The 21,038-nt window shown below is 43.8% G+C and overlaps 6 protein-coding genes and 1 long non-coding RNA gene across 7 annotated transcripts; all 7 read right to left on the bottom strand.

Moving 5' to 3' along the window:
* Positions 1 to 27: 27 nt before the first annotated feature.
* Positions 28 to 1,074, bottom strand: LOC145707055 (uncharacterized). The gene is made up of 3 exons (XR_014134723.1): positions 779 to 1,074; positions 482 to 608; positions 28 to 440 (listed from the first exon to the last, which is right to left on the bottom strand). It is a non-coding gene; the product is annotated as an uncharacterized LOC145707055 (long non-coding RNA).
* A 25-nt stretch (positions 1,075 to 1,099) lies between these two features.
* Positions 1,100 to 2,673, bottom strand: LOC145707110 (uncharacterized; the record flags this gene model as incomplete). The annotated part of the gene is made up of 5 exons (XM_081784593.1): positions 1,100 to 1,398; positions 1,733 to 1,852; positions 1,902 to 2,078; positions 2,172 to 2,293; positions 2,387 to 2,673. Coding segments are annotated over 5 exons (753 nt in total), but the record flags the coding sequence as incomplete, so codon positions are not given.
* Positions 2,674 to 2,851: 178 nt separating this feature from the next.
* Positions 2,852 to 10,084, bottom strand: LOC145707054 (uncharacterized). The gene is made up of 21 exons (XM_081784532.1): positions 9,639 to 10,084; positions 9,449 to 9,521; positions 9,332 to 9,411; positions 8,548 to 8,654; positions 8,195 to 8,302; positions 8,001 to 8,101; positions 7,872 to 7,955; positions 7,692 to 7,828; positions 7,254 to 7,422; positions 6,878 to 7,079; positions 6,766 to 6,812; positions 6,344 to 6,355; positions 5,957 to 6,215; positions 5,494 to 5,640; positions 5,181 to 5,258; positions 4,940 to 5,135; positions 4,776 to 4,896; positions 4,511 to 4,721; positions 3,881 to 4,101; positions 3,488 to 3,671; positions 2,852 to 3,368 (listed from the first exon to the last, which is right to left on the bottom strand). The coding sequence occupies exons 1-21, from the start codon at positions 9,740 to 9,742 to the stop codon at positions 3,205 to 3,207; spliced, it is 2,805 nt and encodes a 934-aa protein (XP_081640658.1). The 5' UTR covers positions 9,743 to 10,084; the 3' UTR covers positions 2,852 to 3,204.
* Positions 10,085 to 11,083: 999 nt separating this feature from the next.
* LOC145707106 (uncharacterized) lies at positions 11,084 to 13,651 on the bottom strand. Its single transcript, XM_081784589.1, has 6 exons — positions 13,547 to 13,651; positions 12,607 to 13,326; positions 12,365 to 12,560; positions 12,264 to 12,316; positions 11,932 to 12,160; positions 11,084 to 11,882 (listed from the first exon to the last, which is right to left on the bottom strand). The coding sequence occupies exons 1-6, from the start codon at positions 13,649 to 13,651 to the stop codon at positions 11,527 to 11,529; spliced, it is 1,659 nt and encodes a 552-aa protein (XP_081640715.1). The 3' UTR covers positions 11,084 to 11,526.
* A 369-nt stretch (positions 13,652 to 14,020) lies between these two features.
* On the bottom strand, positions 14,021 to 16,742 carry LOC145707043 (dolichyl-diphosphooligosaccharide--protein glycosyltransferase subunit stt-3-like). The gene is made up of 8 exons (XM_081784519.1): positions 16,592 to 16,742; positions 16,327 to 16,546; positions 15,787 to 16,281; positions 15,436 to 15,741; positions 15,058 to 15,395; positions 14,836 to 15,010; positions 14,553 to 14,786; positions 14,021 to 14,505 (listed from the first exon to the last, which is right to left on the bottom strand). The coding sequence occupies exons 1-8, from the start codon at positions 16,687 to 16,689 to the stop codon at positions 14,047 to 14,049; spliced, it is 2,325 nt and encodes a 774-aa protein (XP_081640645.1). The 5' UTR covers positions 16,690 to 16,742; the 3' UTR covers positions 14,021 to 14,046.
* LOC145707045 (uncharacterized) lies at positions 16,734 to 18,259 on the bottom strand. The gene is made up of 4 exons (XM_081784521.1): positions 18,075 to 18,259; positions 17,545 to 17,837; positions 17,072 to 17,365; positions 16,734 to 17,022 (listed from the first exon to the last, which is right to left on the bottom strand). Exons 1-4 carry the CDS (start codon positions 18,241 to 18,243, stop codon positions 16,753 to 16,755), a joined length of 1,026 nt encoding a protein of 341 aa, XP_081640647.1. The 5' UTR covers positions 18,244 to 18,259; the 3' UTR covers positions 16,734 to 16,752.
* A 219-nt stretch (positions 18,260 to 18,478) lies between these two features.
* Positions 18,479 to 20,956, bottom strand: LOC145709495 (uncharacterized). The gene is made up of 7 exons (XM_081787182.1): positions 20,943 to 20,956; positions 20,008 to 20,070; positions 19,905 to 19,963; positions 19,430 to 19,511; positions 19,237 to 19,380; positions 19,047 to 19,194; positions 18,479 to 18,622 (listed from the first exon to the last, which is right to left on the bottom strand). The coding sequence occupies exons 2-7, from the start codon at positions 20,030 to 20,032 to the stop codon at positions 18,544 to 18,546; spliced, it is 537 nt and encodes a 178-aa protein (XP_081643308.1). The 5' UTR covers positions 20,033 to 20,070; positions 20,943 to 20,956; the 3' UTR covers positions 18,479 to 18,543.
* Between the last annotated feature and the right edge of the window lie 82 nt (positions 20,957 to 21,038).

Genomic DNA, 21,038 nt, shown 5'->3' with positions numbered 1-21,038 from the left:
ACGGAGAAAAACGCTGGCTAATTATTTGATAATTGCGAATAATAGAACTTTAAAAGGAATCGGAACATGGACTCGGCACTTTGAGTCGAGCCCTGACTCAGGTTTCTACACAGGTTTCCGCGACAAGTTCGTAACAGAATGATCAGAAGTCAAAAATAAAATTTACAAAAAGAAAAGGAGATTTTTCAATTCTTGGAAGTCGAATTCCACGATTTGTAGTCCAGTTTGCGCGCAACTGCTTGACCGGCAATGACACTCGTTGCCGCAGCAACACCGGCGGCGTTGAGCAGCGCACCGGTTTCGAGCATGATCACAGCCGGAGGAAAACCGCAACTGGCGATCAAAATGACAGCGTTTCGAACGTAGGAATTGATCGCGTTTTGAGGGTACTTTAGTAAATCCGCGTGTGCGCTTGTATCAACTCCGAAAAACGTCAAAAGCTAAAGTTTCGTTATTTCTCTGTGCATGTGAGATTTCTTACAAGCAAAGCGAAATGGATGCAATTGTAGGTTTTAACATCGTATGCTGCTTTGGTGAATTGACCGTCCGCTTTCAAGGAGGAAAGAAATTTCTCAAAATCTTCTCGACTTCGGGGTTTTCGTACGTTACTTTTTTCAGATCACCAGTGAACTTTGACAGGCACCTGATCTGGAACAATACCTGTCTAGAAACCTGAGTCAGGGTACAAAAAAAGCTTTAGCTCTCTTTTGCCACCCTGACTCAGGTTTCTTAACAGGTTACCGAGCCTGCTTTTTCGAAAAACAATCGTGAACTGTGCCTAACTGTTTGATTTCGAGTGGATCGAGCTTCGGTCTTCTTGTTGTTGAAAGTCCATCGTCTCCGTAAGAGTACTCTCTTCCAAAAGCAAGCACTGATGCATGAGGAAACTTGGCCCCAGTGGAGTTGGTGGAAGACACAAGCCCTTTCGCTGGGTTTGTCTGTAGTTCAACATTATTGAATCTTCTTTGTGAGTGAAACCCTTTTATTTGGTCATTGTCACGAAGGTACCCTGACGAATTTCTCTAACTTTCAGGTAGACTTTCGTTGAATCAATTTCCATAACAGGCCAATTCTGAAAGAAGAAGACTGTAATTTTCAATAATCGCATTTTAGTATTAAAAAAGAACACGCGTGCGCAATAAAAGGAAACAGTTTCAAGAACTCAGTTCAACTGATTCTTGAGGAAAATAATAATAAATAGTGAAATTGTGAATTGGCTTTTTGGAACTTTTGTTGAATAGTAATAATAATTATCATATGTTGCATATAAGATTGTAAATTGCACCGAAGGAGAAGAGTAAATGGTGAATAGTAGCATTTTACTGGAACTGTTACTGTAAGTGACAGGATCTCAGAGGACCGAAAGCCACTGGGAGCCGGTCCACTTTTCGCTGGGCTATTTTGGGAGAAAGATGATTTTGTTATTGAGGGGGCACTGCTTTTTTGAATGGAAACAATCTCAGCTGACACTCGCGACTGTTCGGACTGTAACTGCAAAGTTAATTGACCTGGAAACCCTCCATAGCCGATGTATCCCAAGACGATATCATAATTAGCTCCTGCGATTTCGGCTAATGACCTGTTTGACCAAAGAAGCGTATCTTTTTACTTCTACACGCACTTCTGAAAGCGCTGATAAACGAAGATTAAAATCTTTCCCAGAAAAACCCGGTTGAACTTTTCGCTAATCCTTCGAAATAGCAAAGAATAGCGCTTCATTTTCTCCATTCCTTCAAAACTTTTCGCTGGGCAACGTAACCCGGCTCAACGCAGACCATATTTTTGTATCCATCGTCGTTGAAATCCCCCATTGCTTTGGCTTTCTCGATCCATGGATTCCAGAACACGACGTCTTAAATGAAGAACGATGAGCTTCTCTCTCGAAAAACGGGGATTCTTACCAGGTAGTCCTTTGCGCGAGACTTTGACCTTGCCTAGATTGGAAGAGACAATTTGGTCTTTCTCAACGCCCTTGTAGATTTGGTCAACATTTGCTTCGATTTTTACTGCGTCGGAGGTTTCCACGAAATCTTCTCCTGTCAACGAGTTCGAGCACTTTTCTTGCTGGAATCCATTTACTGAAAGTTAGGGTTACGGCCCGTAACTTACGGGAAGTAAGAAAATCTTATCACCTCTCATATCAGAGCTCTTTTGAATGCTTGAGAATGTACCTGTCATTGACTGAATATCTACGTTTAGATAGGTGTGAAGAAGGGCGGTGAAATCAAACTCCTTCTGATCGGTATTCTCCACAGTCATGATCGTATACAGCGTGCTTTCGTCGATCCGAACTTATTTTGAGAATCTTTACTTCAGAAACCTTTTCTCAGACAAGAGAGTCCTTTCCTGAGCTCTAGAAAAGATCTAGAAATAGTGATCCTTTCCTGTGTATTCTATCTTGAAGGAAAAGTCCCACATTTCCCTCGACTTCTGACAAGGCTCAAGGGAAAGGGTGACGGATGATTCAGTCTCGTGGACGACTTTCCAGGGCAGAATTCGCGCGAAACCGTGCTGCGGCCCGTGAGCCCAGGGACCGAAATTGGGAAAGACGACCGGAATGCCGCCACGAATCGCTTTTGAACCATCGAGCACGGCCGAAGAAGACAGAAAGAGCTTCTCCTTGCCGTCGACTTTCCAAGACGTGACAGTTGCGCCGTGATGGTAAATCTCACAAAGATGGGTTTTTTAAAGAGTTGAAAACCAATTAAAATGAGAGAAACTTAATAAATCGGAAACGAAAAGTTCATCTTGATAAAGAACCCGTAACAAGTTGCGCTTGCGAATTTTAGCTTCGTTATCTCCGCCATTTCTGAAAACGGACTTCGTTTGTTTTGTCGACTCTTTTGTAGGGAACCCGAAATTTTATTTACAGAATATAAAAATATATCTTCGAAGTAAAAAGTAATGAACAGAAGTCTGTGTATCTTCAAGTAAGTATCAGTGTTTCTTTTGGAAGTAGCGAAGTTGGTGCATGTCAATGGAAGATTCATCTTTGCTAACCCAAGAAGTCCAAGAATGCCCTTACTGGTCTTTTTGTTGGGTGAAGCCCTTAAGACATAGGTAAAGTAGTATTTTAAGGGGCAAGAGACGGATGTAAGGACACAAAGGACTTCTGGGATTAACTCTTTTTTTTGTCATTCAGTTTTTGAGTTTTGAAGGGTCAATTTTTTGCACTTTGGAAGAAAAAGGAAGGTTTAGTTTAGTTTAGACATTCTGGCGGGATTTGTTCTGCTGCGAGAGAAGATTCGCGCGCGCCAGTTCCATCGTTATTTGACGCTGCAGATTGGGGCCCTTGAACTGGCCACCAGAGCGAATCCAAGCGTGGTTCAAGACGCCGTCTGCGGTTAATCGCTTCTTTGGGTTGATCACTTTTTCACTGGCTAGCTTACTTGCTATTTACAGTCATTTACAGCGAAAATCCGGAATTCTACCACATTTAAAAAGCTGTAAAAGGCCTCTTTGTTGATAAGAGAAGATGTAGCCGTGCCTAGAAGCTGTCTGATAAGATCCATTGCTCCCTGAGAAATGTCGTCCCAATAAGGAGAGATGAATTCGTACTCGCCGCGGACGATGATGTCGAAAAGTTGGTTCTGATCGCGGTTCGGCGATCGGAAAGGAGGGAAGCCACACAGTAGAATGTAAGCGATAACGCCCACTGCCCAATTGTCAACCTTTTTCGAAGGATGAAAGAGATGAAAGTAGACAGACCATTTCAGAGTTGGAAAGATGAAAAGATTAAAGCTTGGCTGAAAGTCTGAATTCATCAGATGTTCGATGAAGCGTAATGTAACTTATGATCATATCTAGTTCATTTTTACGGAAGAAGAGTAAGTGATTAGTCGAGATATCATCTCAATAAAGAGAGCCTCTCTCTATTTACATCCCGTTCCTCGAGTCCATATCCGTTGCCGCCGCCTTCGACGAGAATTTCGGGGGCAACGTAGGTCGGCGTGCCGCACACTTGAAAGATCGGCTTGGTCACTTCCATGGCGAGGCCGAAATCCGCCAGTTTGATCTGAAGCTTGCCGTTGGGGTGCCGCTCGAGAAGGCAATTTTCGGGCTTCACGTCTCGGTGAACGATGTTACGAGCATGCAGATACGCTAGAATGAGGTGAAAAGAAGAAGGGAATGAGATGATTTGAGAAATTTGAAAAGCTCGGATTTGAAAATTTGGAAGGAATGATGAGATCTGGGCTCGGAAACCTGTGTGGAAACCTGAATCAAGGTCCTGAAAGTGGTTTGATAAGTTCAGGAACCTTAGCTGGCTTTAGAATCCTGTATACAGGGTCAGAAACAGGGTTAAAACGCAGCTTTTCATTAGCATGTTACTTTTAAATCCTGTTTCTGACCCTGTTTACAGGATTCTGAAGCCAGCTAAGGTTCCTGAACTTATCAAAGCTCTTTCAGGACCCTGACTCAGGTTTCTTCACAGGTTACCGAACCGAGGATGAAATTTGATGAGTGTTTCTTGTGCTTGTTTGAAATGACTCAGGTTGTTTTGTATATTTACCGATTGGGGAGGCTAGGTCTTGAATCAAGCTGCTGGCGACGCTCTCGTCGTATCTGACACTTTCGGTGATTGCATCGAAGAGATCGCCACCGCGGACCAGCTCGAGGACAAGGTAAATATTCTCCACAGTTTCGAATTCCTCCACAAGCCGGATGATGTTCGGATGGCGACAGAGACGCATGATCGCGATTTCGTTTTCAATCATGTCTTCCTGAAAAACATCTCGCTAGTTTCGCAGAATCCAAAAGAAACGAAAAGAATTTACCTTTCCCTTCATGATGCCTTTATCGATGATCTTCATGGCGAATTCGGAGCTCGTGTTGGCCATTCTGCACTTGTGGACGATCGCAAAGTTTCCGTCTCCGATTTTTTTCATGATTTCGTATCTACAGATAATTACAATTTGTTCAAAAGGGAGAAAAAACGAACCTGGTCTCAATATCCGATTTTTGACGAATCGTTCTGGGCTTTGGCTCCGCTCGCAGCCGCTTTCTCCACTGATCGACATCGTCTTCTCGTTTTCCCGGACCGACGACTTCGTTGAGTCCCTCGTCTTCTGACTCAGAATCGGAAAATACAGCTACGGCATTTCGAGATTTTCCCTTTTTACTCGTAGGAGTGGGCGCTGGAAAGCGTTATTTCAATTCTTTAAAATAAAATTAATAATTACCTGGATGAGGATTCGACTGAATTGAGTTTCTGGAAGTAGACGGTGCGGTAGTTGTGTCATTTAGCTGGCGTTTTTGCTCTAGAATTCGAGATCTGTTAAACTTGAAGTTTCTCTATTGATAAATTGTCCGCGAGCGCTGATTGGTCAGCGCCTTAAACCCTAATGGGTTTTCCTCAAAGTCGGATAATCAAGAATGAAAAATATTACTTTATAAATAAAAAATAGGAGAAAATTAGTTCGCGTCGAAAGCTCTAGAATTTTTGAGAAAAAAGACCTCCTTTTATTTGTATTTTTGTGATGATTATTAACCTACCTTCCAAAGATTGTTTCTCGGCCTCAATCTTTGCCCACTCTTGATTGAGTTTCTGTTCGATTTCCTTTCGCCTTTGTTCCAGCTCCATTTCAATGATTTCTGCTCTTTCCTGTTCGATCTTCCGCTTCTCTTTCTCCAGCCGTTCACGTTCAGACTTTTGACAAGACTCCAAAAGGCCATTCAGTAACAGATCGACAGTGCTACAATCCGGATTGCGATTTCGGCTGAGCGCTGAGCGGTTTCAAGCAATGAGCGAGCGGAGCGATAAGTGAAGCCAGAAAAGCCGCTTGCGGCTTCGAGATAAAAATAACAAAAAGCCGGGCGAAGCGCGGCTATAGTTTATTTTGTCTCGAAGCCGCGAGCGGCTTTTCTAGCTTCACTTATCGCTCCGCTCGCTCATTGCTCAAAACCGCTCATCGCTCAGCCAAAATGACAATCCTGGCTAGAAAGCCGCCTTTTCGAGTCAATTCCTGAATAGAAAGCTCCTGTTTCTGTCTGATCTTCAACTGGGACTCCTCGAACTCGCGCTTGAATCTATCCATTTTCTCTTGCATTTCGCGCTCCTTCCGCTCATATTCCAGCTGAATTTCGCGCATTCGTTGTTCCTCAGCAACTCGCTGTTGTTGGTGCCGCGAAGCTCGGGCTTGCTCCCGCTGCGATTTCATGTCCGCCTTCATTTTCCTGCTGATTTCTTCTTGTTCACGAAGACGGGCCAGAAGCTCCTGAAAATGAAAAGTTGAAATCATGGAGGAAATTTCGACTCTAAACAGAACTCAAAATACAACTAAATCAAAAGCTAAAGCACCGTCTACTGTATCTCCACCCATCTCCACGTAAAATTATTATCAACCTGGTAGCTTTCCTGAAAAATTAAAATTAACTCTTATATTCTGGTATCAAATTATTCACCAGTGTAGAATACCTGAGTCAGGTTTTGAAGAGCTTAAATGAAAAGCTCCGCATGGGCTTTTTTTAAACGAAGCCGCAAAGCGGCTTCGCTAATATTACCATTACAATCTATCGAATATTCTGGCAACGCGGCTTCGTTTTTAAAAAAGCTGCTTCGCGGCTTTTCATTTTAACTCTTCCAGAGCCTGACTCAGGTTTTCTACACAGGTTGCCTAGCCCAGACTTCGGGTTTTCAATACAACTTGACAACTTGCCCAGCCTGAGATCCCCTGGCTTGAGATCCCACGGTGAACTTCACTTCATGGGAGACAAAAGTCGACGACCTGGGATTTTTTCCCACATTAGAGACTGGGGCAAACTTACCTCCTGCTTCTTCTCTTGACTTTGGATAAGAGCTTCTTTTTCCCTGAGTTCTTCCTGTAACAGGAGTTCATTTCCGATGCTCATACATGAAAAACATATAGAAGAAATGAAGACCTTTCCTTTAGGTACTTTTCTTCCTGCTCCATCATCGTCAAAGTCCTTCCATTGCGCGTCGGCTTCGTAAAGGTCGGATAGGTCTTTCCCGGTTGTGGTTCTTGGCGCTTCGAAGGACGCCCGTAGCTCGTCAACTTTTCCGAACTTGAAGAATAATCGTCGAGGTGATGGGTTGAAGAATACGGGGAGACTTTCACCTTCTGAAAAAACCGTTGAGTTTAAGCTTACTTTCTTCCTGATTTCCTTAAAGATAAATTTCTATTCTATTTTGCCAACACCAGATTCTAGTACCTTCGACCATGTGTAGGGCTTTAGTCTGTGGCGATCCTGTTTTTTTTAAATGAGAAAGAAGGCGAAAAAGAGAGAGAGCTTACCACAGCGCTGTCGGATTTGCTCGCTTTGACACCGGCCTGGCGCTTTCGCTGATCCGATAACCCCGGAAGTTTTTTCGCCGTTTTCTTGGGCGGCGAGGCGCGCGCGTCTTCGTATTCTTTTATCACTCGGCGGCGGTACTTTGAGTCCGGATACAGAGATTCCATAATTCTATTAGGAGAGGCATTAGTCGCCTGTTCGACAGCAATTCAAATTATTCAATTGTCAAATTCATTCAAAAAGAAGAAATCAACAAGGACCCTCCCGGGGTAGTATTTTTTTTTCATAATAATATGGGCTCGACAACCTGTGTAAAAACCTGTGTCAGGGTCCTGGAAGAGCTTTAAAAATAAGATCGAGATGGTCATTTTGGTAAAGGGAAGGAACCTGACTCAGGTTTCTACACAGGTTGCAGAACCAAGAATTAATTAAGGGCATACCTGTGTTTTTCAGCAGATCTAAGGATTTCTCCATGTCCGACGGCGATGAAAACATCTTGTTCAGAGAAAAAAGTATCGACGTCTTTTACTTGCTCTCCTCTTATCGTGAAGATGCGGCTTATTCGATCGTTTTTCCACTATAAAATTGCGGATTTCCTACTACTGTACAATGGGATTTACCTTGGGTCTTCCTAAATGATTGGAAATTTCTTGAATAAACGGTCCAAGTTGCGTGACATGCTGTTTGGAAACGATCATGTTTTTCTGAAGCGCAATAAATCAAAATCGCCCGTGTGTTCTATTTTTTACCATGACGGGCGGTGTCGTATTTGCGAGGATAAAAAGCAGGCTGCGATTCTTGTTGAACTGGGAAAAGTCTGGATGCCCGTGGCGAGCGTTGAACACCATTGCTGAAATTTTGAAGTGGACTTTTTTGGGAAGCAACTCTCTTTTTTTCTTTCTCATTTTTTTTGGGAAATTCAATTGACTTGTTCTTGGCTCACCTGGATTCGAGTTGCGGTAGGGAGAGACGCCGCCGGAAGTGTTCGAGTGGCTGGGCAGTGAGTGGTTGGTCTTGTGCATTCTGTTCCGGCTGCGTTGCTCGAGTTTTTCTGTTTGGAAGGAGGGTTAGAAATACTCTTATAACTTATGAAGTAGCTCGCGTATTTCCTATGGATCGCTTCATGCTTGATCCGTGTTTGTGCATTTTGGTAAAAGCTCGTGCTGTTAAATTCAAGTTACGAAAAGCTCGAAAAGAAGAAGAAGAATCATGCGGTTAATTCAATTTTAAACTCAATCAGCTGAAAGTATAACAATAAAACGATTCGTGCCCTTTTCTGTGATCGCATCCACTGACCGTATTCAACCTTTTTCCACTTCTCGAAACCCGCACAGACATACGCTTGGTCATTTTGCAGCTTTTCGATGTCTTCCACGAGTTTTCCATCCAAGGAGTAGATTTTTCTTGTCAAAAGGTTGATCACTTGCCCTTGATTTACTTCGTACACAAAAAACCTGTGTAAAAACCTGACTCAGGTTCTGAAAAGCTTAACTGAAAAGCCGCGCAGCGGCTTTTTTTTAACAAAGCCGCGTAGCGGCTTCGCCTCTTAATCTGGGTCGGCAACGTGTATAGAAAACCTGAGTTAGGTTCTGAAAATCAAAAATGAAAAGCCGCGTAGCGGCTTTTTAAATAAACGAAGCCGCGGAGCGGCTTCGCCAGTGTTTAAAAATAGATAATAGTGATTGAATTGCGAAGCCGCTTTGCGGCTTCGGTTTTTTATAAAGCCGCTACGCGGCTTTTCATTTTTGCTTTTCAGAACCTGACTCAGGTTTCCTACACAGGTTGCCCAGAAATCTACCCCCTTTTCAAATTCCGAGCCGCTGTGTTCAGCATTTTTTTGTTTATTGCGAATCAGCATTCCGAAATCGAGAAATTGATTTCAATCAAGTGAAGAGGTTAATTATTGAGAAGAAGTGGGAATAGTGGTGGGACAAGAATATTGTTGGTCTTAAATTTTTGTTTGGTCGGTTGCATTGGTGGCCCTGTCACGACGTACTTGAGCAATACTCAAGTAGGGCACTTGCCTCTGGCTTCTCAATGACCAGAGAACAGAATGGAAAAAATCTCTGATCAACCAGGCCTGACGCCGTACGGCAGGTTGAGCTTCTTCGACAGATCGGTCATCAATTCCTCGAAGTTGAGGTAGCGATGGGGCGTTATCTGAATCTAAGAAGCACTTTCTATAATGCTCGGGTACCTGGATGGTCTTGCCCTGAAAGTTGCGGTCTCCATTTTTGTAAAAGGTGATCGTCTTCGGCCGTCGCAGTGGGCTACGAATTGAAATTTTGAAAGTTCTCTCTTTTTGGAAAAAATGAAGATAAAAACACGCGAAAGTGGATTATTGGATTACTGTGTGTGCCACGAACGCGTGTGTGCGCAGAACTCACCCGTAGCGGTCGTCTGTCAAGTCCCTTAATTCTTTACTGCCCTGATGATGGGCAACGCGGCCCGCCGGATTCGGCCCCTTTTTATTCATAGATCCGGTTGTCATTTTCTCAGCCAGCTCCGCATCTTCTTCAAAATATCTCTTTCATTTGCCTTCTTCTCTTATCTCATCTCGTTTTATTGCTCGAATTCAAACACCAGAAAAAAGAATCAACAGAACTCCACCAGCCGCCGTGTTTTTTTCTTCTCTGAAGTTCGGAGAACTTGTTGATCTAATTGAGGTATTGTTGGGTCCAGGACGGCTCACTTGACTCCTGACCGAATCGTTTTTTTTTTCTTTTTTTTTATTTTTTTCTTGTTTGAGAACGGACTGCGACGCTGCCATGGTTGCGCTACGCAAACCAATTGTAACGCAGACGAGATCGTCCTCGAAAAGATCGTCCGCTTTAATTATTGACGACTTGTAATGACTTGTAAATTGTATCATTACGAGCCATAATTTATGGCCTCCCCGCGCCCAGAGCTACAAGTTCAACGCTGCTTCTAGTCCCGATTTCACAGGAGCGATACTGTCAAGCCAGTATTCGAAGCGATAAGGAATCCTGAGCAAACGCGTAAATCGCCGTAAACGGCCATTTTGTCATGGAGACTGAGCCCAGTTGGACAAAACTGATTCTAGTCTATCAGAAGATGACTTTTTTTCCTACACTGGAAGAGTCAGGATCCTGAAAGATGGGCACGGCGACCTGTGTTGAAAACCTGAGTCAGGGTCTGAAAGAACTGAAATTAAAAGCCGCTTTGCGGCTTTTTTAAAAACGAAGCCGCAAAGCGGCTTCGCCAGAATTTTTGATAGGTTAAAAATGGTAATATTAGCGAAGCCGCTTTGCGGCTTCGTTTTTGAAAAAGCCGCTGCGCGGCTTTTCATTTCAGTTCTTTCAGACCCTGACTCAGGTTTTCAACACAGGTTGCCGAGCTCAGCATGAAAGATCTTAAACGAGAGCGGCATTTTCAAAGATGAAGGCATATCATATAATAAGGGCTGTTAATTCTGAAAGGAAAATTTTGACCTTGAAACCTTGAGCTTCTGAGACAGAAAGATTGTTGATGGTAAAAATTACCTTGTCAGTGACAAAAGAGCTTGAAGACAAAGCCTTTTCCATTTGGAGATATGTTGTTATTACATGCTATTATACGAAAATCAAGCTGGAATCGAGCGCATCTATCGCGGAGATAATAGACATGACCGGAGATAATCTGCTCGCCTAAACACACAATCGCTGCTTCAAAAACTCCTACTGACAAATTGATTCGAATGTCAACGTTTGACATAGATCTCTATTTGAGCACTCGAAAGTGCCAGCACTTCAGAACTGCGCGAACATTGCTCAAATACAACGCGTTTCTGCGATAAATTAAATCAAGAGAGCGTTTTTTTGCTAACTGGGTTTATCATTTATTCAGATTAGATAGACAGGAAGATAACTGTAGAAAGATTATAGTGCAGATTATAGTTATTTTTAATACTTTTTTCGGGATTTTGAGATTTTTTTTGGCTTTTTTAGATTTTTTACTTTTTCACGATTACAATAGTTGATTTTTTTTTCGTTTTGGTTTTTGAATTTTTTTATTTTTTATGATTTTTTTCAAAAATTTTTTGAATTTTTTTGTTGATTTTTGAATTTTTATATTTTTTATGACTTTTTTTTTGCAAAAATTTTTCAATTTTTTTGATGATTTTAGAATTTTTATCGTTTTTTTGTCATTTTTATGATATTTTTTGTGCGTTAGATTATAAATATATATATGCTACATGTTACAGCCAATGAAGCACTCCACCATATTCACGACAAATTACCTCTGAAAAGAGACGGATAAAAAATAGATGCAGGTTTAAAAAGCAGCATCCGTGTTCCAGTAGGGCTTGGGGTCGAATGGAGATTCTTCTCCTTCCGCAGCCATTTGCTCGCCAGCAGCAACTTGTGAGCGAGTGACAGAGGGCACGAAGGAGGGGAGCTTCTTGTAAGTTTGTTTCTGGACGATGGAGTTCTTGTCGACTTCAACTCCGTTGACGTAGGTGGTGCCGTCCAGCAACTTGATGCACTTTGGCTTGATCACGTCGCACTGGACGGGCAAGCAAGTGTAGCCATGGCCTGGGGCGGGGATAGCGTCTTCCGCGGCTCTTTCGGTCTTGATGTTTTGGAGTCCCGAAGGCCCCGGTTGATCATCCTGGGCGGATTTTGCTTGCTCTAATAGAAGAAATCAAAAATTGAACGTTGAAAATGAAAAGGTTATTACCTTCTTTAGCCGCCTTCATTCTTTCCATGTGCTGGAAATCCTTGTGGATCAAGTGCGGCTCGAAAACCGAGAAGAGATCGTGCGGCTTTTTGGGGTCGTTGATGTAGCCGTACGCGTTTGGCTGCTCGAAGGGCCACTTTCCAAACTTAGCGTCGTCACGGGGAAGAGTGTGAATTGGAGGAGTGGGGACCTCTTCGAGGATTGCCATTTCCTCCTCGTCATCTTCCTGCTAAAAAAATGATTGAAGACCTGGCTCCGAGTGCTCAAAAATCTTAATTGAACCCTGACTCAGGTTTTTTACACAGGTTTATTAGTAAAAGAGCTTTCTTTACCTGAGCCACTTGTTCAGTTTTGAGGATTTTTCGGGGTGGTCCTGAGTAATTTCCTAAAAAGCGAATTTAACATTTGAAATCAAGGAAGAAAAAACTTTTACCTTGGTTGGAATAGCCCGAAGTAGATGGCTGTGACTGTGGCTGCATTCGCTGGAGCTGGCGATTCCACTTCAGGTCTTGGACAATGGGCTGTCTTGTAGGCCAATGCATCATTCTTGATGGCCCAGGAGTATTTTGAATGAGCTGTTGATGATGCTGTTGGTGTTGAAGATGGTGGTGGAATTGATGGTGGTGGGGCTTTAACGATTGATTTAATTGACGATATTTTTTTTGAAGAACTTACCGGCGGGTAGTTTTGATAGGGCTTACTGAACACGCACGAGTAATTGATCACGTAATTCAACGCGATCTGAGAGCCCATTTTGTTGAGCTCCTCGGTTGGTTGTCGAGAGAGGTTGTGCTCGACCATGAAGTGCACGTAGATATTGGTATAAATCTCCGCGAACTCCTTGGTGAAACATTCTGCGATGGCAAGGCAGTGGATGTGCTGATACATGCCGCTCAAAGAGGGCTGCTTCTTGATTGCCTCGGCAACTGCACCCCTGACGTATTGAATCTGGCCGTTGAGATGGTCCCGTTCATGTTGGATCTCTTCTGGAGAGAGAACCTGCTCAGGATGCTGCTGAGGATACTGAGGATACTGAGGGGCCTGTGGATACTGAGGGCCCATTGAGATGCTTGAGGGGACATTGAGATGCTGCTGTTGAGGTCTGATGCCTTCTGGCTGAGGAGGAGGCTGCTCAGGATACTGTGGATACTGAGGGGCCTGCTCAGCAGGTTGCTCAGGTTGCACCGGATACCGAGGATGCTGAGGGGCCTGCTCAGGAGGAGCTTGCTCAGGATACTGAGGAAACTGGGGGGCCTGCTCAGCAGGTTGCTCAGGTTGCTCAGGATACTCTGGAAACTCAGGGACCATGTCCTGGCCAGGTGTCCACGGTCCATCGTAAAATCCAGGAATATCCTCACCCACTTGAAATTGAACATCCTGGGCCAAGCCAGCGTTCTCGACTTTTCATGTTTTAAAACTTTACAAAAATAGCGCGCGCTGATTGGCCAAGGCGCGCACCTGACAAGTGAAGCGCCACCACTACAAAAAAACCGACAATTTTACCGGCTAATAATTTATAAAAAGAGCTTTCAGATGATATCTTACTCAAATCTGAAAAAGAGCGTGAAGCTTAAAACATTCCGAAATGTCCGTCGATCGCGCCAGAAGTTCCTGCCTGCAAGGTGGCATCATCAGGAACTTCTTCAAGCACCACGGTTTTCAACTCAGCATAGACGGGTTCTTCCTGCTCCTGCGAAGTGGTCGCCTGCTCGTATTCCATAACGTCACTTTCAGCTCTCTCGTGCGTTGTGACGAGCGAGAATGAAATTCGCGAGAGGAAAAATGCATAATCTAGAAAATTTCGCGCCTTTTTGACTTGCGAACGCTGCTCTTTTCGAGTCGATTTTCTGACTGCAGACGGGTTTTTAGAGACGACTGATGGCTCTTTAGCTCCCTGTTGATAATTCCAGACGGTTAGGAAGGAGATTATTAGTACTAATTATAATTATAGTGATTTTGGCGCGCGAGCCAATCAGCGCGCTCGATTTTCTGGATAATCTGCCTAATTATGAAGCTCACAATTTCGCTTTTTTCCTGCAAATGAGTAATGATAATTGAGATTTTTTGTTTCCTTGAGCGTGTTTTTTTATTGAACAAAGTCTACTACAATACTATCTACAGTTGAAATTGAGCCTTGGCTCTTGTTCTTTTGCCTTGTACTAATTTCTCTGGCGTTGTGGCCTTGATCTTCTTTATCTTTTTGGAACGTCTCGTTTTGATTGCCTTCTTCGTGTCTGCAAATCCCCCGAAGAGTTCCTCCCTCGTCTTCAATCGATAGAGCCTGACCAGGCCCTTGGATGTGGTGTAAACTTCTTCGAAATATTTCAGGTTGAAGTTTTTGTGGCCGATTTCAACGCGACGCACTTGATCGTAGCCGTACACTTCTCCCTTTTGGTTGCGGATTTTGTGCTTGGTGCCGAACTCGTGATAACTCAGCTTGTACATCAGAGAGTCGCGGAAAGTCGGGGTCAGATCGTCTTTTCCAGGGCTGTAGCGGCCGCGGTTCGAGATAAAGTCCTTCTCCTTCACGTCTTCTGGGAAGACGCCTTGAGCGATTCGAATCATCCACATGAACTTAAAATTGGTTTAATCGAGAGGAAAATCGAGTTTTGGGGACTGACCTTGTTGATATCGTCGCCAGAGTGGCCGTTAATGCCGCCGAAGAAGATCAAAAAGTAGTCGATATCGAGCTCTTTTGCGAGTCGCCAAGCTTTGGCCTCCGGACTTGCGAGGATTCTTCCCACCTGGGCGATGTGAGTGTTGTTCCATGTGTTGTTGTCAACTACTGTTGTTCTGTTCGAGAAGCCAGCAATTTGATAGCCATAATCCCACCATGAAGCGATTACTGCGTCTTCCTTGATTTTCAATGGTTACGTTTCTGTCCTTGTCCTTGTCATTTATTACCTTCGTATTCTGTCTGAGCCAGTAGTAGCTTTCCCGCCAGTCATCCATCAGTAGCTGGTTTCCTCGAGGGCCTTTTACGTACTTCATGATGGACGGACTTGAGTACGCAAGAGAAGTGAACATACTCGAGTGATGAACGTAGTGGCTTCCAAAGCCTCCAAACGTCGCTAGAATCCTAAAAAGCTCATTGAGCACAACCTCAATTTTCCACCAACCCCTTACAGTAATTTCAAAGGAAGAGGGTGATTTCTAAGAAAGCCGAATCGATCTGTCGCGGCCTTTTCTTCCTCTTTTTCTTCGACTTTTTCTTCCTTGATTTCATCATCATCTTCTTCGTCACCGTCCTCGACTGCCGGTTTCTCTTTCTCAGTAAGTTCTGGAGCCGGAATTTCTGGCGGCGGGAGTTTCAACAAAAGTCTTTCGATTGAAACACTGAATCCAATTCCAGCCAGAACGCTGATAATTGGCGCAACCGTCAACATCAGTCTTGTCATAATGCCGCTGAAATAGCAACTGCACACGCCATTTACGATGAGGAATAAATTCTGGGCATTGAGATTCTAAAAAAATTGAAAGAAAGATTCTCAGCAAAAATCTCACCTGGAAAATGTACCAAATTCCGGCAAAGGCAAAAACTGGCAGGAGATGAACGTCCATCGGATATCGCTCCCAGCCGGTCGGTTGATGCTCGGACACGGAAGAAATGATCGGAATGTGCTTTCTCGCGTAGCCAGTGTCATACATCGAGTAGAATCGCCCAGTGAACGGAGCAACGTATCCAAGTCTAACAGCCAAAACAAGTCCCACAGTTCCGAGCGCTAGAATGACCACAACGACGAATTGAAAGAACCTTCGGGATCCTTCTGCGCCAACGGTTTTCGTCAATCGACTGTGGAAAGCAAAGAGCTAAGGGGAGAATTCGTTGTATCAGAAAGGGTTCATTTGCGGTACCTGTATGAGACCAAAAACGCCAAAAGCAGACATATGCTCCGACGTGGTGACGGGCTGCGTGTTGACAAAGTGAATGCACATCGCCATCATTTGCCCGATGCAGTAAAAGCTCGTGTAGGCCGAGTAAACTTTCTCCGAGTATCGCCCAGTCAGCAGAATGACAAAGGTGTGCAGCGCGATCATATTGATAATGAGGACATATCCGCCCCAAGCAGAGGTCATGTACCAGTAGCAAAAGGCCGTCGCAACGCCCCAGAAGACAGCGCCAGTGCGAACTGCACGGAGCCAGCAATAGAAGGAGATTTGCAGGGCGAAAATGGCGACGCCCTCGTTGTCGAAACTGCCGGCGACGGAGCGCTGCGTGTAACCGGGGATGATAGACATGAAAACGGCTGCTACAAGTCCTGCCTTGGTGTTCCAAACTTCTTGTGTCAACAAAAACGTAGCGGTGGAAGAAAACATGGAAAAGATCGGCGAGGTAAACACGCAAACATCCTTAAACCATCATCATGGCATGGCATGTTTGACTTCCGGGTGTACCTGAATATCCGTGGTGAAACCAAGTCCATTGAGAATTGCATGAATAGTTCCCGCGGTGTACATGAGTCCCGGATAAACAGTCGGTCCAACAGCGCGCCCTAGCGGGTACCAAGCGGTCGAGTCGAACCAATTGATGAAGTTTTGAGCGCCCATTTCGACGTACTTCTTTGTGGCGCGGTAGTTGAACCAGGGATCCATCTCGTGAATGATGGACTCATATCTTCATTCAAACAGTGAACAAGACATATTTCAGCTTCGTCCTTACCTGATAACAGCGAAGAGGCGGCTGAAAAATCCAATCAAACAGGAGCCGATGAGAACAACGAGGACAATTAGCGAGCCAACAGCGTTGCTCTCTCCCATCTCGAATTGTCTGAAATGAAAATGGTCGGAGTTTTTCCAGGAAATAGAACTACATTGTACAGTCTACATCTCGTCAAGATAACTAAGGATATCGTCATGGGCATAAGAGTAAAAGGCTCGTTTTGTCTTGTAAAGATGCCAGTACGCCCAGAAGGAGAGGAAGGCGAGTGCGAAGCCAATGAGCGAGGTGAACAATCGGTAGTTGTGCGTCGAGTTCATGAGCAAAACGCCAATCAGGCAGGTTAGCTGGATAGAAGCTCCGAGAGCGTTTTCAATTCCTCTCATGGATTGACCCGTGATTTTGAATAAATCTTCGATTGTTCCAAAAGGCACCTAAAAAGAAAGCCAAAATGGAGAAAAAATCCATTCAATGAAAACTCACGTTTTTAATTTTGAGAAAAGCAGATCCATTTAGAGTCGCCGTCATGCACAAAATGCAGTAAATAGCCACGGCGCTGCGAGAGAAAATCAACTTTCGAATTGACCAAAGCACCCAGATTGCAAAAAAGACCGCTGTTCCTTTTAGAATTAACTTTTTCAAGTTGATGGGTCGTCTGAACTCGGGAATGTTGATTTTGTTCTTTCGGAGGAAGGCGGCCATCTGCTGGGCCATGTCTTGGTTTGGATCCATTCCTTGGCGACTGATCAACCGTTTGCCATCTTCAATTCTTCCGTCCTAATATTTAACAGGTGAAAAAACTTCTCTGTGGAAATCTGGGCTCGAAAACCTGTTTAAGAACCTGAGTCAGGGTCCTGAAAAGGGTTTCATGAAAGATTTCATAGATTCTTGTCAGGGCCCTGACTCAGGCTTCCTACACAGGTTCCCGAGACCATGTAAAGTTACTGTAAACTTACGTTGAAAATAACAACCGCCGGAATCTGCTGAACCCCAACAGACTTGAATGCATTCAAATTGGACTGCGTCAAGTTCATCCAGGCAAAAAAGACCTTGTTCTCTCCCTCGCCCTGGATCACATTCTGCGCCACTAGTTCAAAATCCTGCAGATTCTGTGGACACTCCGAGCACGAAAATGACGCCTGTTTACTGGCTCCAATCGAACTGTACAAAAAGACGATCTTGTGAGGCTGCACCAATGCGTTTCTGTACGGCTTTCCGACGAGTTCTACCCACTCGTCGTAGTCCATTTCTAGCTCAAGTTTTAGTTCAAATCAATTTTAGTCGAAAACTGCTAGAGGAAAATCGAGAAGATTTTAGTAAAGTAGAATTACTGCTGAAAATCGAGAAGCCGCTTGCGGCTTCGAGTGAAGAAGAACATAAGCCGCGCGAAGCGCGGCTTTTCTGTCTTATTATCTCGAAGACGCAAGCGGCTTCTCGATTTTCAGCAGTAATTCTACTTTACTAAAAATCGGAATTCGAATAAAACCTGGAACAGCTGCTGGAAGACCCTTTTTCTTCGGCGGCTTGAGGGTCTTATGAGTCGCGCCAGCAGTAGCATCCATCATCAACTCAAAGACCTGTTCTCTTGTGAACACATCTTCCTTCGCCGTTACGGCAGCTGCCAGTAATGACAGTAGCTCGATGCCAAGTCTCATACTACGAATATGCGAAAAATTATTGTTGTACAAATTTAACCGTGCCGCCTGGATAGCCTACGAAGTGACCCGACCTGCCGTGCCCTCAAACCCTTTCACCGCTTGAATTTTCGCACCGCGGGAGATCTGAGATCTCGCATTGAAATTTTTCAACCTTTTTTTTTTGATAAAAAACGAAATTTGATTAATTGTGTTTTTTTTTATTTTCTCTCTTTTCCCTTCTTTTATACAGAAATTTACAGTGCAGTTACAGTTAGTTTGAGGTGTATTGAAGAAGTTTGCAGTTTCCACCTTTTAAAATTACACTTTCCGACAGTTGTTCAGTTGGGTCATTGTTCGGGCTTTTCTCATTTCTCCTTGGATAAGTCTTTTTCGCGATCTTGGGGATTTAGGTTAGAATATTTTATTGAATCTTTTTTGAGAAATTTTGCTCAGTTCTGACCTCCGAAACCTGGGCTCGGCAACCTGAGTAGAAAACCTGAGTCAAGTTCTGAACAGCTAGAATGAAAAGCCGCGTAGCGGCTTTTTTTAAATCGAAGCCGCGAAGCGGCTACGCAATTCAATCACTTTAGTCTATTTTTAAACACTGGCGAAGCCGCTCTGCGGCTTCGTTTTTACAAAAGCCGCTTCGCGGCTTTTCATTTTAGCTCTTCAGATTCTGAAGTTCAGAACCCTGACTCAGGCTTTCCACACAGGCCGCCGATCCCAGTCCGAAACCTGAGTCAGGGTCGTGAAAGAGCTTTGGTAAAAAGCCGCGTACCCTGACTCAGATTTTCAACACAGGTCTCTCAGACCCGGCTTACTTGAGTGCTATAATGATTGCCATCACGTGGATAATAATGCCAAACATTTCTAGCGCCAGGTCGACTCGTTGATAATGATATTTGAGATCGGGGTCGGAGCAATCGACCATCTCTCCAGTTATATCATCCGTTGTCGGCTCATTTTTTCCTGAAAAAAAATTTGATCTTCGTTGACTTTTGAAGGACTTACCGAAGGATTCTATGCTATTGGTGAGGACCATGAGGTCAATTACAGAATTGAGCGAGTAGCATGAACAGGTGCAGCAGGCGGAAACAATGAAAAATACATAAAGAAGAGGATAATTCAGCTTAGCCGCGATAAGTCCAATAATAGCTATTTGAAAATCGCGGGATTAATTTTTAATCAACTCGGACGTTCGTACCTCCCATTATATAAACGCAGTCGAACAAGGGCAAAACGCGGTAGAACACTGTGTCGCATACCGGATGGGGTCCGTAAAAGCACTGAAATCGCACTTTCAAATTTTGATATCCTAATTTTTCATTTATCAGCGAAAAAAACGCTTTTACTTCAATTTTTTCTTTAATTAGTTTCCTGACTCAGGAATTCTGATCATTTGAATACAGTTCTTTCAATAAATAACTGTATATTTATATTTCTCTTATCGGAGTTCTCTGAATTTTGATAAAAAATTGCTTGAAAATTATTGAAAAACCTGCGTAAAAACCTGAGTCAGGGTCCTAGAAGAGCTTTTCATTCAGGACCCTGACTCAGGTTTCTACACAGGTTGCCTAGTCGTGGACCGAACTGATCAATCCGGTCAAATTTTAGTCTATTTAATACTTCCTTCAATTTTCAATACAGTAACTCTTCAATTCTCCTGTTTCTCTACTCACATGAAAAGTAATTGCGCTAACGCAAAGAATCAGTGCAGTGACGGCTACTCCTATAAACGCTAGAAAAGTGTTTTTACAAGCTTTTTCCTTCCAAGTGCCTTACCTTTATTGGACGCCTTCTCGGCCATATCTTCTCTCACATACTCTAGTTTGTTGAGGCAGTCTGCTAAAGTAGAAGTAAATGGCTCTGCTGCGTCGCGCGTCGCGAGTGTTTAATTCTGTCGCGAGTGAGTGACAGATTTGGTGGAATTTAAATTAGCTCTCCATCATTAATCATTATCTATTCGCAGGAGTTCCATCGATCCCACTTCTTCTCAAAAACACGGGCCGCCCGGGGGATCGCGCCGATATCTGTGCAATGCGCTCAACGCTCGAGCTGCTGCTGCTTTATTTAGTTCCAGCTAATTTAGTTTTGTAACACTGTTAACATCAAAAAATCGAATGTCGAGCGAGAGAACGGCAAAGGTTGCAACCTTCCCAAGAGGACTGCCCTTCCACTAATGCGCCAACTAAAAAAAGCGACGTACAGTAAATAGGCGATACAGTTCAAGGACAGTTCAAGCCACGCAGCAATTGAAAAGATTTGTCTACCCTGGCAGTCAATTACTGTATTTATTGCAAAGGAAACCGCCGCGCATCCTGACGCACTAATCCCCGCCGCGGATCTGTGGATGGTAAATTACAGTCAAGTAGCTAATCTAAAAGAATCAGGGCCAGTCATAAATCAAGCATGATTTTCTCTACTCAATTCTACCCAATTCTAATATTGAAAAGAAACTTAAAACAAGGGTCAAACGGATCAAACCTGGGCTCGGCAACCTGAGTCAGGGTTCTAAAAGAGAGTAAAATGAAAAGCCGCTACGCGGCTTTTTTTCAAAACGAAGCCGCAAAGCGGCTTCGCTAGTTAAAATGATTCATTGAGTTGGTAACTTTGGCGAAGCCGCTTTGCGGCTTCGTTTTTAAAAAAAGCCGCTGCGCGGCTTTTCATTTTACTCTCTTTTAGAACCCTGACTCAGGTTGCCGAGCCCAGGGTCAAACCTTTTGCTCGGCGGTAAAAGTGTTGTTTCTCTTGAAAATGGGATCGCAAATTTTGTGCTAAAAATCAACGAAGAGAGTCATTTGGATCCCTTCCTT

This window comes from Oikopleura dioica, chromosome XSR (assembly GCF_907165135.1).
Source record: "Oikopleura dioica chromosome XSR, OKI2018_I68_1.0, whole genome shotgun sequence".
Taxonomy (NCBI): Eukaryota; Metazoa; Chordata; class Appendicularia; order Copelata; family Oikopleuridae; genus Oikopleura; species Oikopleura dioica.
Note: the sequence above shows the minus strand (reverse complement) of the source record. Positions and strands in the feature narration are given on the sequence as shown.

Bases quoted from the DNA above. Each gene is read 5' to 3' on its own strand.
- LOC145707054 (XM_081784532.1), bottom strand. From the start codon at position 9,742: ATGACAACCGGATCTATGAATAAAAAGGGGCCGAATCCGGCGGGCCGC. The intron at 9,522-9,638 runs GTGAGTTCTGCG...TTCAATTCGTAG, and splicing joins TTGACAGACGACCGCTACGG to CCCACTGCGACGGCCGAAGA. The intron at 5,641-5,956 runs CTCGAAAAGGCG...AAAAGTCTGAAC, and splicing joins GCTTTCTATTCAGGAATTGA to GTGAACGGCTGGAGAAAGAG.
- LOC145707106 (XM_081784589.1), bottom strand. From the start codon at position 13,651: ATGGAATACGAGCAGGCGACCACTTCGCAGGAGCAGGAAGAACCCGTC. The intron at 13,327-13,546 runs GCAGGAACTTCT...TGAAAAGTCGAG, and splicing joins CTGATGATGCCACCTTGCAG to AACGCTGGCTTGGCCCAGGA. The intron at 12,561-12,606 runs GTAAGTTCTTCA...CAATCGTTAAAG, and splicing joins CCTATCAAAACTACCCGCCG to CCCCACCACCATCAATTCCA.
- LOC145707043 (XM_081784519.1), bottom strand. From the start codon at position 16,689: ATGGGAGAGAGCAACGCTGTTGGCTCGCTAATTGTCCTCGTTGTTCTC. The intron at 16,282-16,326 runs GTACACCCGGAA...TGATGGTTTAAG, and splicing joins GTTTCACCACGGATATTCAG to GATGTTTGCGTGTTTACCTC. The intron at 15,011-15,057 runs GTAAGGGGTTGG...TGAGCTTTTTAG, and splicing joins CCTCTTCCTTTGAAATTACT to GATTCTAGCGACGTTTGGAG.
- LOC145707045 (XM_081784521.1), bottom strand. From the start codon at position 18,243: ATGAGACTTGGCATCGAGCTACTGTCATTACTGGCAGCTGCCGTAACG. The intron at 17,838-18,074 runs GTTTTATTCGAA...AACTTGAGCTAG, and splicing joins TCTTCCAGCAGCTGTTCCAG to AAATGGACTACGACGAGTGG. The intron at 17,366-17,544 runs GTAAGTTTACAG...GTTAAATATTAG, and splicing joins CGGCGGTTGTTATTTTCAAC to GACGGAAGAATTGAAGATGG.
- LOC145709495 (XM_081787182.1), bottom strand. From the start codon at position 20,032: ATGGCCGAGAAGGCGTCCAATAAAG. The intron at 19,381-19,429 runs GTACGAACGTCC...ATTTTCAAATAG, and splicing joins CTGCGTTTATATAATGGGAG to CTATTATTGGACTTATCGCG. The intron at 19,195-19,236 runs GTAAGTCCTTCA...ATTTTTTTTCAG, and splicing joins CAATAGCATAGAATCCTTCG to GAAAAAATGAGCCGACAACG.